At 34.1% G+C, this 15,357-nt stretch overlaps 1 protein-coding gene across 1 annotated transcript in view; it reads right to left on the bottom strand.

Annotated features, from left to right (window-relative positions):
* LOC137774717 (solute carrier organic anion transporter family member 1B3-like) overlaps positions 1-12,051 on the bottom strand; it is a 69,159-nt gene extending 57,108 nt beyond the window's left edge. The window contains exons 1-2 of the mRNA XM_068559912.1: positions 12,019-12,051; positions 7,680-7,831 (exon numbers count right to left, since the gene is read on the bottom strand). Coding sequence (XP_068416013.1) covers positions 7,680-7,769 — 90 coding nt within the window. The 5' untranslated portion in view covers positions 7,770-7,831; positions 12,019-12,051. The remainder of the gene's footprint in view (positions 1-7,679; positions 7,832-12,018) is intronic.
* Between the last annotated feature and the right edge of the window lie 3,306 nt (positions 12,052-15,357).

Here is a 15,357-nt window from a genome sequence, read left to right as displayed (position 1 = left end):
TTGGGTACTCCCTCTCTTCTTCTTGATGATCCTGGCTAAAGGTTTATCAATTTTATCTTTTCTACAAAAACAGCTCTTCGTTTCATTGATCTTTTCTATTGTTTTTTGATCCCCATTTTTCCTCCTTGATTTTTATTATTTCCTTCCTTCTGCTGACTTTGGGATTTGTTTGATTTTCTTTTTCTAATTTTTTTAGATGATAGATTAGGTTGCTTATTTGAGATCTTCCTTGTTTCTTAAGGAAAGCCTGTATGCTGTGAACTTCCCTCTTGGAACTGCTTTTGCTCTCAATACATTCCATAGATTTGGGAGTGTTGTGTTTCCATTTTCATTTGTCTTGAGGTATTTTCTGATTTCCTCTTTGATTTCTTCATTGATCCATTGGTTTTATAGTAGCATGTTATTTAGTTTCCACATGTTTGTTCCTTTCCCATTTTTCTTTCTGTAATTGATTTCTAGTTTCATACCATTGTGGTCAGAAAAAAGGCTTGATATAATTTCTATCCTCTTAAATTTGTTCAGAATTATTTTGTGTCCTAGCATGTGATCTATCCTGGAGAACATTCTATGTGCACTTGAAAAGAATGTGAATCCTGTTGTTTTGAGATGTAATGTCCTATAAATATCTATAAAGTCTAACTGGTCTATAGTGTCATTTAAGACCACTGTTGCCTTATTGATTTTATGTCTGAATGATCTGTTCATTGATGTAAGTGGGGTGTTAAAATCCCCTATTACTATTGTATTATTGCCAATTTCTCCCTTTATGTCTGTTAATATTTGCTTTATATACTTAGATGTTCCTGAATTGAGTGCATATATGTTAATGAGTATAAAATCCTCTTCTTGTATTGATCCCTTTATCATTACATAACGCCCTTGTTTGCCTTTGTTATAGTCTTTCTTTTAAAGTCTATTTTGTATTGCTACCCCTGCTTTCTTATTGTTTTTGTTTGCATGAAATATCTTTTTCCTTCCCCTCACTTTTCAGTCTGTGTGTGTCTTTAGCTTTGAAGTGAGTTGCTTGTAAGCAGCATATAGAAGGGTCTTTTTTTTTTTCATCCAGTAAGCCACCCTATGTCTTTTGATTGGAACATTTAGTTCATGAACATTTAAAGTAATTATTGATAGGTATGTACTTATTGCCATTTTATTACTTGTTTTCCAGTTGTTTTTGTAGTTCTTCTCTATACATTTTTTCTTCTTTTTGTTTCTTCCCTTGCAGTTTAATATTAAATCCATTCATGATAAAAACTCTCATTAAAATGGGTATAAAGGGACCATATCTCAACATAATAAAGTCCATCTATGACAAACCCACAGTTAACATCATACGTAATGGTGAAAAGGTGAAAGCTTTTCCTCTAAATTCAGGAGAAGGACAAGGATGCCTACTCTTGCCACTTCTATTTAACATAGCATTGGAAATCCTAGCCACAGCAATCAGACAAGAAAAAGAAACCAAAACCATCCAAATTGGAAGGGAAAATTAAAACTGTCACTATTTGCATGATTCTTTATATAGAAAACCCTAAAGCCTTCACCCAAAAACTGTTAGAACTAATAAATGAATTCAGCAAAGTGTCAGGATACAAGACTAACATACAGAAATCTGCTGTTTTTCTATATCTAATAATGAACTATCAGAAAGAGAAAGTTTAAAAAATTCCATCAAAAAGAATAAAATATCCAAGAATAAACTTAACCAAGGAGGTGAAACAACTATACTTTGAAAACTTTAAAACACTGATAAAATTGAAGGTGATACAAAGAAATGAAAAGATATCTTGTGCTCTTGGATTAGAAGAATTGATATTCTTAAAATTTCCATACTACGCAAAGAATCTGCAGATTTAATGTAATCTTTATCAAAATACCCATGACACTTTTATAGAACTAGAACAGGTAATCCTAAAATTCATATGGAACTGCAAAAGACCCTGATTTGCCAAAGCAATCTAGAGAAAAAAGAACAAAGCTGAAGGTTTCACTCTCCCAGATTTTAGACAATACTACAAAGCTACAGTAACCAAAACAACCTAGTTCTGGCACAAAAACAGACATATACATCAATGAAACAGAATAGAGAGTCCAGAAATAAACCCACACGTCTATGGTCAGTTAATCTTCAACAAAGGAGGTAAGAATACACAATAGAGGAAAGACAGTCTCTTTAACAAGTGGTGCTGGGAAAAATGTACAGTTACGTGCAAAACAATGAGATGAGAACACTTCCTCACACCATACACAAAAAAAACTAAAATGGATAAAAGAGCTGAGTGTAAGACTTGAAACCATAAAACACCCAGAAGAGAACATAGGCAGAACACTGTTTGACAATTATAAATTGTAGCAACGTTTTTTTTTTTTTTTTTTTGGTTCTGTCTCCTAAGGCAAAAACATTAAAGCAAAAATAAACAAATGAGCCCTAATTAAACTTAAATGTTTCTGTACATAAAGGAAACCATGGATTAAAAGAAAAAGACAACCTTTGTAGTTGGAGTTAATATTTGCAAATAATATGACTGGCAAGGGGTTAATATCCAAAATATATAAACAGCCCATGCAACTCAATATAAAAAATAATTAAATAATTGGCAGAAGACCTGAATAGACATTTTTCTAAAGAAGACATACAGATGGCCAACAGACACATGAAAAGATACTTAACATCACTAACTATTAGATAAATGCAAATCCAAACAACAATGAGATATCACCTCACACCTGTCAGAATGGCCATCATCAAAAGGTCTACAAGTAATAAATGTCGATGAAGATGTGGAGAAAAGGGAACACTGTACACTGTCAGTGGGAATGTAAATTGGTGCAGCCACTTGCAGTATGGAGGTTCCTCAAAAACTAAACAGTATGGAGGTTCCTCAAAAAACTAAAAATAGAACTAACATGATCCAGCAATTCCACTCCTGAGTACATATCTGGAAACCTCAAAAACACTAATTCGAAAAGATATATACACCCAATGTTCATAGTAGTGCTATTTACAATAGCCAAGATATTGAAGCCACCCAAGAGTCCATCAACAGATGAACAGATAAAGAAGATGTAGTGGGTATACACACACACACACACATATGAATATTACTCAGCCATAAAACAGAGTGAAAATCTGCCATTTAGAGCAATGTGGATGGACCTAGAAAATACGCTTAGTGAAATAAGTCAGACAGAGAAAGACAAATACCATATGATATCACTTATATGTGGAATCTAAAAAATAATACAAACAAATGTATATAGCAAAACAGAAACAGACTTACAGATACAGAAAACAAATTAGTGGTTACCAGTAGGGAGGGGGAAAGGAGGAGAGGCACATTAGGGGTAAGGGATTAAGAGATACTAACTGCTATGTATAAAATAGATAAGCACCAAAGATATAAGGTATAGTGCAGAGAATTACAGCTATTATCTTGTAATAAGTTCTAGTATAGTATAATCTGTAAAACTACTGAGTCTCAGGTATATAGAGACTATATACCTAAAACTAATATAGTATTGTAAGTCAACTATACTTCAATTAAAAAAGTAAAAATTGAAAAGAAACAAGACTCAACTATGACTTATGTATAAGAAACTCACTTTAGATCTAAAGACACACAAAGGCTGAAAGTGAAGTGATGGGAAAAGATATTCCACTCAATTGGTAACCAAAAGAGAGCAGGGGTGGTTGTATTTATATCAAACAAAATAGACTTTAAGTAAAAAATGTCACAAGAAACAAAAAGGACATTATATAATGATAAAAGGGTCCATTGACCAGGAAGATTTAATAAGTATCTCTATCCCTATCTGTCTATCTATCTATCTACCTATCTTTCTATCCCCAACATTAGAGTACCTAAATATATAAAGCAAACATTGACACAACAGAAGGGAGAAATAAAGAGCAATACCATAATAGTGGAAGATTTTAATACCTTATTTTAAATAGTGGATAGAAATAATACGGAAATGGATAACTCAAACACCACTATAGACCAAATTGACCTAAAAGACATGCAAAAAACGTTCCACCCAATGACAGTGAAATACACATTCTTTTTAAATGTACACATACCTTTCTCGAAGATATATCACGTGTTAGGCCACAAAATAAGTTTTAACAAATCTAAGAAGATTGATATCATCCCAAGTATCTTTTCTACCCACAATGGAATGAAACTAGAAATCAATAGCAGAAGAAAAACTGGAGAATTCACAAATATGTAAAAATTAGGCAACACCCTCTTGAACAACAATAGGGCCAAGAACTCAAAAAGGAATTTAGAAAATATCTCAAGACAAACAAAAATGAAATCACAAAATACCAAAACATATGGGATGTACAAATACAGTATTAAGAAGGAATTTCATAGTGATAAACAGCTACATAAAAAAAGAAGAACGATCTCAAATCAGCCACCCAACTTTACATCTCAATGTGCTGGACAGTGATTTCATTCTCACGTGTACAGCAAGATGACAACAATCTGGCCAAAACAAGTAAGATTGCCTGCATGGTCCCTTGCAGCGTATGTGGAGAAGTTTCGAGTTAGCAAGCTGGCAGTGTGTATAAAGTATGTTAATTGCTGCCCAATAATAAAGACCAGAGAAGCAATAAAAATAGTAGTAGCTAGCATTTATTGAGCACTTTCTATATACCAGACATTGTTCTCGTGTTTTACTTCTGTTAGTGGATTTATTCCTTACCATAATTCTGTCAGCCAGATGCTATTATTTCCCTTTCACAGATGAAAAAACTTAGATACAAAGAGGGCAAATGACTTCCTCTAGGAAAAATATATATATTTACAGGTTTTGGAGATTAGGACCTGGACATCTTTGCACGCCATTACTCTGCCTACCTATGAATATATTAGGTAGCACGGCAAGGGGGTCTTAAGGTTGCAAATGGAGTTAAGGCTGCTAATCAGATGACCTTGAAGAGGTTATCCTATATTATCCTGGTTAACTCAATGTAATCCTAAGGGTCCTTTAAATGTGGAAAAAGGAGCAGAAAAGTCAATGTCAATGACCATCACTGACCATCACTAGCTTTGAATATGGAAGAGAATTATTAGTCAAGAACTTTGGGCAATTTCCAGAAGTTGGAAGAGGCAAGGAAATGAATTGTCTTTTAGAGTCTCCAGAAAGGACACAGCTCAGCCAACATCTTGATTTTAGCTCACTGAGACCTATTTCAGACTTCTCAACTTCAGAATTGTATGATTATTACAGAACTGTGATAAATTTGTTTTGTTTTATTTTATTAAAGACATACATACACATACACACCTATACATATGTGTGCATTTGAATGTCAGTGTCAGGAGGTGATAAATGCTATGAAGAAAAATAAAATTTGGTTCAAGAGTTATGGATAGGAAATGCTATTTTATATGGGGTGGTCAGGGATGAGGTAATGTTTAAATAGAGATTTGAATGAGATGAAAGAGCAAGATATCTGGGAGTCAAACATTTCAGATGAGGAAAGAGCAAGTGCAAGCTTCTCCAAGTCAGAAGTGCACTTCACATCTTGAGAAACAGCAAAAAGTCTAATAGGCCAGAAGAAGGTTAGCCAGAGGAAAACTGTGGGGTAGGGATACTGTTGGTGGTTACAAATGGGATGGTTATCCTAATGATTTCCAGAAGGGGAGTGGGAATGAAGGTAGAATGGGAGACCTTTTACTTTTGCCCTATTATTTATGTTTTTTGATAATGATGCACTACTTTTGTGTTTTTAAAGAATTTTCATTACAACGCAGCGGTACAAGAAACCTGAAGCACAGAAATGACAAGTGTAAAGATGAACAATGTACTGGCAGGGTTTATATAACCTACTTGGTTCAGTTCAAAAATTGAGGGAAAGGGGTAAGAAATAATCAAACTACGCTGTTGTTATTCTAAATTATTATCTATTTGCACTTTTACACATTTTTACCTGCTGAGTCTGTATACCCACATCAGTAACAACGTGTATTTGTGTGTGTGCAGGCAAATATGCTTGCTTGAAACTCAATTATTCAGTATAAAGGGGAATTTTTAGAAGTACAGAATGAGGAAGATTATTAAATAGCCCACTTACAAATCTGTGCTTACCAGAACATCTTGAGGGTACTAATATTATGGAAACCCACAGGTACCTTAGCAACATGGAGTACAATTGAGCTCATGGGACTTGCAATCAGACTGCCTAATTTCAGACCTTGGCTCTACCACTTTCCAGCCTAGGGACCTAGAGAAAATCATTCACCCTCTAAGTTTTTTTTCATGTGTAAAAGGGAGATAATAGCATATGGCTGACTCAGTTGTGGTAAGGAATAAATCCATTAGTAGAACTAAAATACTAGAGCAGTGTCTTGCATTTAGTAAGTGCTCAATATACTATTACTGTTATTGCTTCTCTGTTCTTTATTATTGGGCTGCAATTAACATACTTTATACACACTGACAACTTGCTAACTCGAAGATTTTCTCCAAATATGCTGCAAGGGACTACCCAGGCAATTTTATTTGCTTCAGCTAGTTTGTTGTCACCTTGAATGCATGTGCAAATGAATCACTGTAACCCTCCATGTTTAAAAGCGAAATAAGCCAGCACAACCTACTACCCCTAGGCAATCGCATGTGGTCCAGTTGCATTAGCCAGTTCTTTCTCCTGGTGACTGCTTTTCTGTTTAAATATTACTTAAATATTTCATCAGAACTGATTTTACCAATAATCTCTGAAAAACAAACAGACTTCATGTTCCCTGGACAAAGTTAAAACAGACTTTATATAACATGATTGCAATTGAATCTGATCTCTGGTCTTTATTCAGCTAGATAAGACTATAACTTTGAGGAAAACATTTTAAATATTGATCAAAGTCAGCCCTGATTGATTTTTTAATTTCCTCTAGTCTTCTCTATGGGGGTTTAAAGGCTTTGATTTAGTTTTAAGAGTTTTCCATTTACAACCTAGATGACTTCACGCAAACTTCTCAACTTCCTTGAGTCTTGGTTTCCTTGACTCTGTGCTCAAGGATTGCTTTTTCCTGTCTGTGAAAATTGCAATACAGTCTATATCATTCAGTGTCTCACCATTTTGTGACAAAAGCAAGAGACAGGATTATCACTTTTACCCACTTGCATATGGAAAAATTAAATGACTTTCCTAAGTCATCAACTAGGTCTTTGGGCCAGGTCTTTTAGTTCCCTTCAGACTATATTATTTAAGTTAATAGAATAACAAATGCTGTTCTTTAAAAAAAAAAAAATTAAATAGGTCAAGACCACAAAGTGATTCACAAGACTGATAAATCTTCTCTGTTTATAGGTCAAATGTAAGAATTTTTTTTTTTTACATACTATCCATTACACAGAGACTGCTTTTATTTTAGTCACATTTATAAGTATCTTTTTGTCCATCAAGAATCAAAGAGAAGATATCAAAATCTTTCTAAATTTTCAACATTAATAAATTCTTAACTAGAAATGTCACCAAAGACCTTTTTTTCAGATTTAAAGATTGATTTATATTAAGAAATATATCATTGTGTTAATATTTTAATGTATGCTTCAGTCGAAAACCCTAATTTGAAATATAATGTTCTTTTAAAAAACTGGCTGCTTTTTCTTTAAATCAAAATTCTCCCTTTACTTATTTTAGTTTTAAAACATGAAACGCATTCCACCTTGAATCCATTGCAGTAGTTTCTAGTTTTCCTTTTCTCAGAATGTTGTGCCTCTGCTGTCTTACTCAAATGTTGATTTTGGTCCATCATTGAACTGCAGATATCATGTGAATGTTTTCAATTTTTGTCGATGTTTCGTTCAAAATGATCACCTTTTTGGGGAGGAAAGGTATAATTTATTTCACTTTAACAATTCAGAAATGAGAAAAGCCTCAAGGTCAACATCAATCAATCAATAATTCCACTAATATTCATTCAGGACCTACCATGTCCTGAGCACTGGGGCACAAAAGGAAACACACACTCACACACACACTCACAGACACACACACACACTCACACATATACAAATTTCTAGCTTTAGCGAGATTGTAATTTAGGAAGATAAATTTATGGAGGGGAACTTGAAACAACAAATAAATAAGGTAATATAGAATCACACACTAGATTAGATTAAATAAATTATTAACAATTACCTATTAGAAATAAAATTTTATTATATTTTCTGTATATCTACATTATAAGATTTAGGAAGGCAAATAAGTGTTTAATTCATCTTTCTGGTTTTACAAAATGCCAAACAGTACCTTGCATATAGTAGATAGTCAAAATGAATAGAAAAATAATGTAATTAATTATAATTAGGGTGGCCTAAAAAGGTTTCAGAGAGAAAATATTAATACCTCTGGAACCAGGCTCAAAAAGCAGAGAAAGTTTGGATTTGTTTAAAAGAGCTTAGTGTACTCTAAGTAACTGGTAGAGGGACTGTGGCCGTGCTTGAACTTACCATCACCATGATTCCACTTTATTTTAATTTTGTTTATTTATTTTTGAAGAGAGAGCATATTTGAAGTTGAAAGCACAAAACATAAAAAATGACATATAGGAAAACTTCTTCCTCTAACCCTCCTCCAGTTTCTCTTTCTGAGGAAGAGTATTATTAGCTTTCAATGAATCTTCTCCAGAAATATGATATGCATTTTTAATTAAATACACAATATTTTCCTTTTTTAACACAAATAGCAGCATACCGTTACTACAGTTATCTGCCTTTTTGCTCTGCTTTATTTATATACTTAACTTTATATTAATATGGCTTACTCAGTTTTCTTATGGTTGTACAGTATTCCATTGTCTATAGTTTATCTATCTAGTTTTATGGTTAGGTAGGATCTAATTTAGATTAGGTTGCATCTAATTATTCCATATTAGAAAAATTTGTTAGTATGTCTTTTGATTTATGTGTGATCATTTCTGTAGGATAAAATTCCTACAAGTGGAGTTTTGAGGTCAAATGTAAGAGGGATTAAAATTTTGAGAGTTATTAAGCCCCTGTCTTAAAGACTAGTAAAATGAATCAACTTATTTCTTAGATTTGCTCTTTTTTGTAGAATGGTGTGTTCTTCACTGAGGTTTAGAAAATGTATTCTTATTTATTCATATGTGCATAATACATATTTATGTAGCAAAAATACCTATTTATGTATAGAAACAAGCATAAGCATAGATATATGATTACTAATAGGGCACTAATTATACAGTATATTTAATACATGTTCTATATACAGTTGATTCTCATTATTTGCAGTAGTTGTGTTCTATAACGTTCTTGCAAATGCTGAATTAGCAATTACTAAACATTGCTCCTAGGGGAAATACAGGGTTTGGTTCCTGTTTATCTGTGGTCACAACATTTTTGTCAACCAATCAATACATAACCTTGTTTTATGTCTCCTTCCTGTTAGACACCTTATTTAATTTGTATTATTGATCACAAACATTGAATCTGTGGACAATAGCACTTTGCAGCTCAAGCCTGAAGGAAGCTTATGTAATTCATGTATCTTTTCCATCAGGCACATCACAGCTTTCTTGAACTTAGGAACACTAGACAGCACTTCAGCATTATGCTTGAGAGTCATTTTAATAGCAAAAGCACACAAATGCAAAAAATGGCTCTAAGTAGACTGTGAAAAGGTCACTTGTTTATATTAGGAGAGCAAAAACAAGAAAGCAGAGCCATATCTTATATCTTGTCCAACCTCAGCTGGGAACATTCATGTGGGAGAACTCAAATTTTTTACCACTCTGCAGGTATGTGAATGACCATGAAAGAGCAGCAGTATTGATTTGAGGGTTACAAATCCATTTTAGTGTGTAGGAAAATTCACAAATACAGAATCCACAAATGATGGGGATCAACTGTATATTCTATTCATTAATTCATGCAACAAGAATTTATATATAAAGTCCATGAATATACATAATGCATATTAAATGGCTAATGTACAAATACAGAAATGATAAATATCTGAAGATATTATCACTTGTGTGTATATGAACGTATATAAACACACACATGAATGCAGAAACCCACACCCATGTACATGTAAGTGAATCCTAGTTATTCTATACTTCTGGCATGTGGTCCATATATACCTGGACCTGTTCAGTTACTGAGTGAAGTGGAGTGAGGAGGGAATCAGTAGTTTGGTCCCAAAGTCACAGGCAGCCTTTTGATAAATTTTATGTCATTTTTACATGAACACCTCTTTCTGTATCTTTGCTCAGGACTTAAATGTTAGGAAATCATTTTTACCACTTAATCCTCTGAATTATTTGAAAGGTGGATACCTTTCACCCTTTAGCTTTAGTTTTTTGCTTGTTTGGTTGGTTTGGCTACTCAACAAACATTCCTGAATGCTATGATCTCACCACTCCTATCCTTGTTGATTGCAATTGATGAAATTATTGTCCTGTCTCCTAGTCTTCTCCCTTTCCTATGCATATCACATCCATCCTTAGAATCTTTCAGAGGTCTCTTGTACCACACAAAATAAAACTCACATATAGTATTTGATATTCTTCCCAAACTAAAACCAGCCTTTGTTTTTAGTCTCAATACACCCATAAACATTTTCCACCTTATGGAACCACTGTCCCCAGAAGAAAGGTCTCTGCCCACCTGTATGTTTCTTCTTAACCTGTAATGTTCTTCTTCATCTCTTGTTTGTAATTCTGCCCCAACTCACCCCTCTTAGATATTTTCCTGTTGTTACTCCTGGTTGAAATAACCTTTCCCACATTGCTGCTCCATTGGACAATATCCCTTGTAATGTAGTCATTCCTTTTCCCTGTATTTCTACTATTTTCCCAAACAGACTGCTAGACCACACCTCTCTCTTACATATTGGGGAAAAGTATCCAGATAAAAAGTTGGAAATGTAGGCACTTTTACCTTATTTCTGAAAAAGATTAAATTATAACAAATCACTACATAGTAATTAAAAGGTTGAAATATCAATTCAGGGTTGACTCTAAACACCATATTTTCCACGTCACCATGGCATTTTAAGCCTGACTTGAAGACATTTAACAATTTTTTCTCTGGACATATTTTTTTTCTCAGAGTTTTAAACAGCTAACATGTAAATGAATTTTGGGGACGCAATAAGTTTATAACATAAACCACGATGTTCTATAAGATAGGCATTCAGATGCAGTATTGCAACTCTTCCTTGAATAATAGTACAGTCCAGTTCTGCTCCCTTTTGATTGGCGTGGAGCAGAGGGAAGAATCTCACCAGCCTCTGCTTATCTGTGCAAGCTTTTTCTATTTGCGTGATCATAGAAAAGCAGTGCAATCCAAGTGACCCAGGTTCTACCATGTACAATACCTGTGGTACTAAGGAGGGAAAAAGGGAAAACAGCATTTACCAACTTCTTAAACCTTTTATGGGTCTGTAAATAATTTAATAATTTTTAATTAAATAATATTAATAATAATTATAAGGGTAGCCACCTTCCTGAGTTGGAGAAGGGAACTAATATTTTTGAGTCCTTAGTTTGTGCAAGAAACTGTGCCGAGCAGAATTTTGTTCTCATTTAATCAGAGATAAAATCATCTGGAAAACCTCTTCTTTTGACCTCCCCTTGAGTTGAAACAAGGAAAATTGAGGTAGGTGGCTATGAGGCACATCCCATTTCTTGATGTTTGCCAACTAACTCTCCAACCCACATTATTTTTTCAGACTTGAAGTTCCACTTGAATAGAAAGTAATAGGAACGGGATTTCAGTCTTTATTTTTAAATTATAAATGTCTGATTTTCTGTATTTTATTTTTAAAAACATCAACCTGAGGCTCTAGAGCTTCTAGAGCTACCTCTAGAAGGGATAGTTAATAAGTTTTAAAGGTTTAGAACATAAGGGTGTAGAAGACACATAACATAAAATATGTAATATTTATCATGTCCATCAAAACAATTTTTTCCCTTGAAATTTCTGGAAGTTTCTCACATATAAGAAACATTGAAATTCGAGAATCTCAAAGGTTCTTACCTGGACTTAGGATCCTACAGCAATGGCCACAGGTCCATCCCTTTATCTGTTGTTATAGTCTCTTGTTAAATAGTTAGCTGGTTTTTTTTTTTTTTTTACAGTCCAATGATGATTAACTACCTTCTTAGGTCATTGTCCCAGGCAAATAGAAGAAAATTAACTACTTATCCTAAGAATCTCCTCTGAATGCCTGTAGTTTAAAGATTATGTTAATAATTTCTCAGAATTTACAAATTACTTGTATGTAAAAGTTCAAAAATTAAGCTTTACTTCTGAGAATAATTTACATTTGCTTACTCAATTAAGTTGTTTGCATATTTTTCTTTAAAAATACAAATACAACAGATTATCCAAAGTGATAAAACAATTCCACATAGAAAAGACTGCAAGGCAATTTTTAAAATTTGTCTACACAGGGACCTACTGTATAGTACAGGGAACTCTGCTCAGTGTTATGTGGCAGCCTGGTTGGGAGGGGAGTCTGGGGGAGAATGGATACATGTATATGTGTGGCTGAGTGGCTTTGCTATGCTCCTGAAACGGTTACAATGTGGTTAATTGATATACTCCAATATAACATAAAAAGTTTAAAAATAAATAGATAAAATAAAAAATAAAAATGGGGAAAAATTTTTAAAACTAAAAATCTGTCTACAGGTTTTTAGCATTCAAAAAATCTTTTAAAGATTAAAATCTTTAATCTTTCAATCTTTTTTGAATGTCTTTAGCATTCAAAAAATCAAATATACTCTTTTGTTTGATATTTGGGTGCAATTCTAATATGATGTGTCTGGATACCAGATGTCCCATATGGAATAGTAAAGTGCCAATTCATTACAAGACAGGTCTTCTAAGTGACAACACTTTTAAAGATGATGAAAGTCAAGACTACTTTACATAATAGATGTCTTATATCAAGGTATACAGAAAGTAGGTCACATTATTTCTTTCACTTGGTTTTTAGAGACGGGGAGAGCTTGACACAATTGAACATTTTCTTGGGGTTCTTGAAGTTTCATGCCCTCATTTGTTCATTCAGTAACTCAAACATTTTTGAATCCCTGCCATACCTCTCTACTTCAGATATTGGGCTCTGTTCTGGAGGTGTACTAATGCAAATAAAATTCATACTCTTCTTCTCTCACATGAATAATGTATATTATATATGTTTTATACATATATGTTATTTATTCATTATAGTTATATATAATATATATGTATGTAGAGAGAGATGTGTGTGTATATATATATATGGCTATTATATATAGATAGCAATGTGAATGTATATACATGTACATAGATATGCACATACACATATGAATATATATACGTACATACATATATAGCAGTGTGAAGATGCATATATGAAAACACAGTTACCCCTTATCACTCCTGCAGGACAATCCTTGATACAGCTGCAACAATGTTTATTTAGGTCCTATATCTCATTTATTTGATAAATTGGTTCGATCCTTGGAAATGTTGGAATCATGGGAAGAATCAGAGACTGTGGAGGGGAAAGGTTAGGAAATAGTTAATTTCTCAATTAAAGGGAACTGAGGAATGAAGACCTGGGCCTGGGAAGATTAGGATCCAGTCATCTATAGCAGACTGGGGCCCACACTCAGGAGATTCTGATTCAGTTGACCAAAGATTATGATGTTTTAATAAGCACTTCAGTGAACTTTTATGTTATGCCAGATTTTGTGAACCACTGTAGCAGAGCTAGAGAACATTTTCAGTTAATTTTGTGAACTTCCTTTTCATTCAGAGTAGGGATATAGTCTAGGGGTTCCCATGCTATTGATTTTCTCTTTAAATTTCTGTTCTACCCAAGTCACATCACTTTGTTTTGAGACAGCTGTGTTGAAAGAATGAAGGTAAAACAGTACAAATTAGTATGCCTTTTTTAATCCCTAAACTAAAGTTTTCTGTTGAAACTCTGGAGTGTTTCCAGAGGTCAAAGAGCATTTGCTCTTTTTCTTACGTGACTGTTTTAAGTACTTGAACTGTTCTTCTTGTGTGACTTGTGGAAGAATAAAAGTGGTCAGGAAAGACGTTGCAACAGCTCTCTCAAGATCAATATTATGCTAACATCCATGAGTCAATAGAATTGCAAAATTTGCTAAAAATAATCTTATTGGTATTTACTTCAGAGATAATCATACCAGTTCTGATGATATATCATGGTCTTTGAAATCTGATAGATTTTGATGCCAATTTGTCTCTGCTACTTGCTAGCAGTATGAACCTAAGTAGGTTATCTAAACTTTTCTGAACATGAATATCCGTATCTGTAAAGTAGGAAGACAATACTTGGGGTAAGGATTAAATAATGTATGCAAAGTGCTTTGCATAGTACCTGACAAGTTACAGATTTGATACCTAATAAGATTCATTGTACGACCTTAGTGTATTATAAATACTCAAAGCAATTAATTCATATGAAATGAGTAAAAATAAAATCTCCATGACATGTACCCAGCAGTTTTTATTTCCAGAGTACTCAGAGGGGTCCGCAGGCATTCTTGAAGGGGGAGACTTCAGGCTCAAGGACAACCTGCAGCTGCCTCCTGCCATACTTCTCTTAGTAATGGTCAAGAGGCAGCCCCGTAACACAACATTGTAAATCAACTATACTCTGATAAAATTAACTTTAAAAAAAGAGGCAGCTCTGGGAGGCTGCAGACAACTCCTGGAAAGAACCTCACATCTTTCTACCCACTAGAGCCCTGGCATTGTCATGATTGATCTTATTGTGGCCATCATTTCTCTTGTGTTGGTCACCACAATGAGAAGGGAGGGATTGATTCCCTGATCACTCTCTTCAGCTCCTGTCTAATCCCCATATGGCTCTGCGCCCTCCCGTATTTGCCCTCATCTCCTATCCCTCTCCCAATCCTGAACTGAGATACTTCTCTTGAGATGTTTGGAACTCATGGTTAATCACAAGTAGAATTCTCTCTACCTTCAGCCTCTTCCCTGACACATTTTGCTTCACCTTCTTGCTTTAACTTAAACCTGGCCCTTCCCTGATGACATTGCCTTTCAAAGTTGCTGTGATCAATGAGGGCTACATTGTTCTCCATTTTGCTCCATACCAGATGCCTTGGTCTCCAATTTCCCTTACTGTGCTACTTCCTTTCTATTTTCACACCCTCTTCTCTCAGAATCCATCGTTATGAATCTCATATCTAAAGACTCTATCACTTCTTCTTGGTGGAATCATCTACCAGTCCTTGAGTCACTCCCACTTCTTCCATGAGTTTTAGCTCTTGGTTCAAAGCCAATCTTTCAAAATATTCCTGCTGTCATAATTATTGGTAATTTTAATGACCA

This window comes from Eschrichtius robustus, chromosome 13 (assembly GCF_028021215.1).
Source record: "Eschrichtius robustus isolate mEscRob2 chromosome 13, mEscRob2.pri, whole genome shotgun sequence".
NCBI lineage: Eukaryota > Metazoa > Chordata > Mammalia > Artiodactyla > Eschrichtiidae > Eschrichtius > Eschrichtius robustus.
This window is presented reverse-complemented; position numbering and strand designations above follow the sequence as displayed.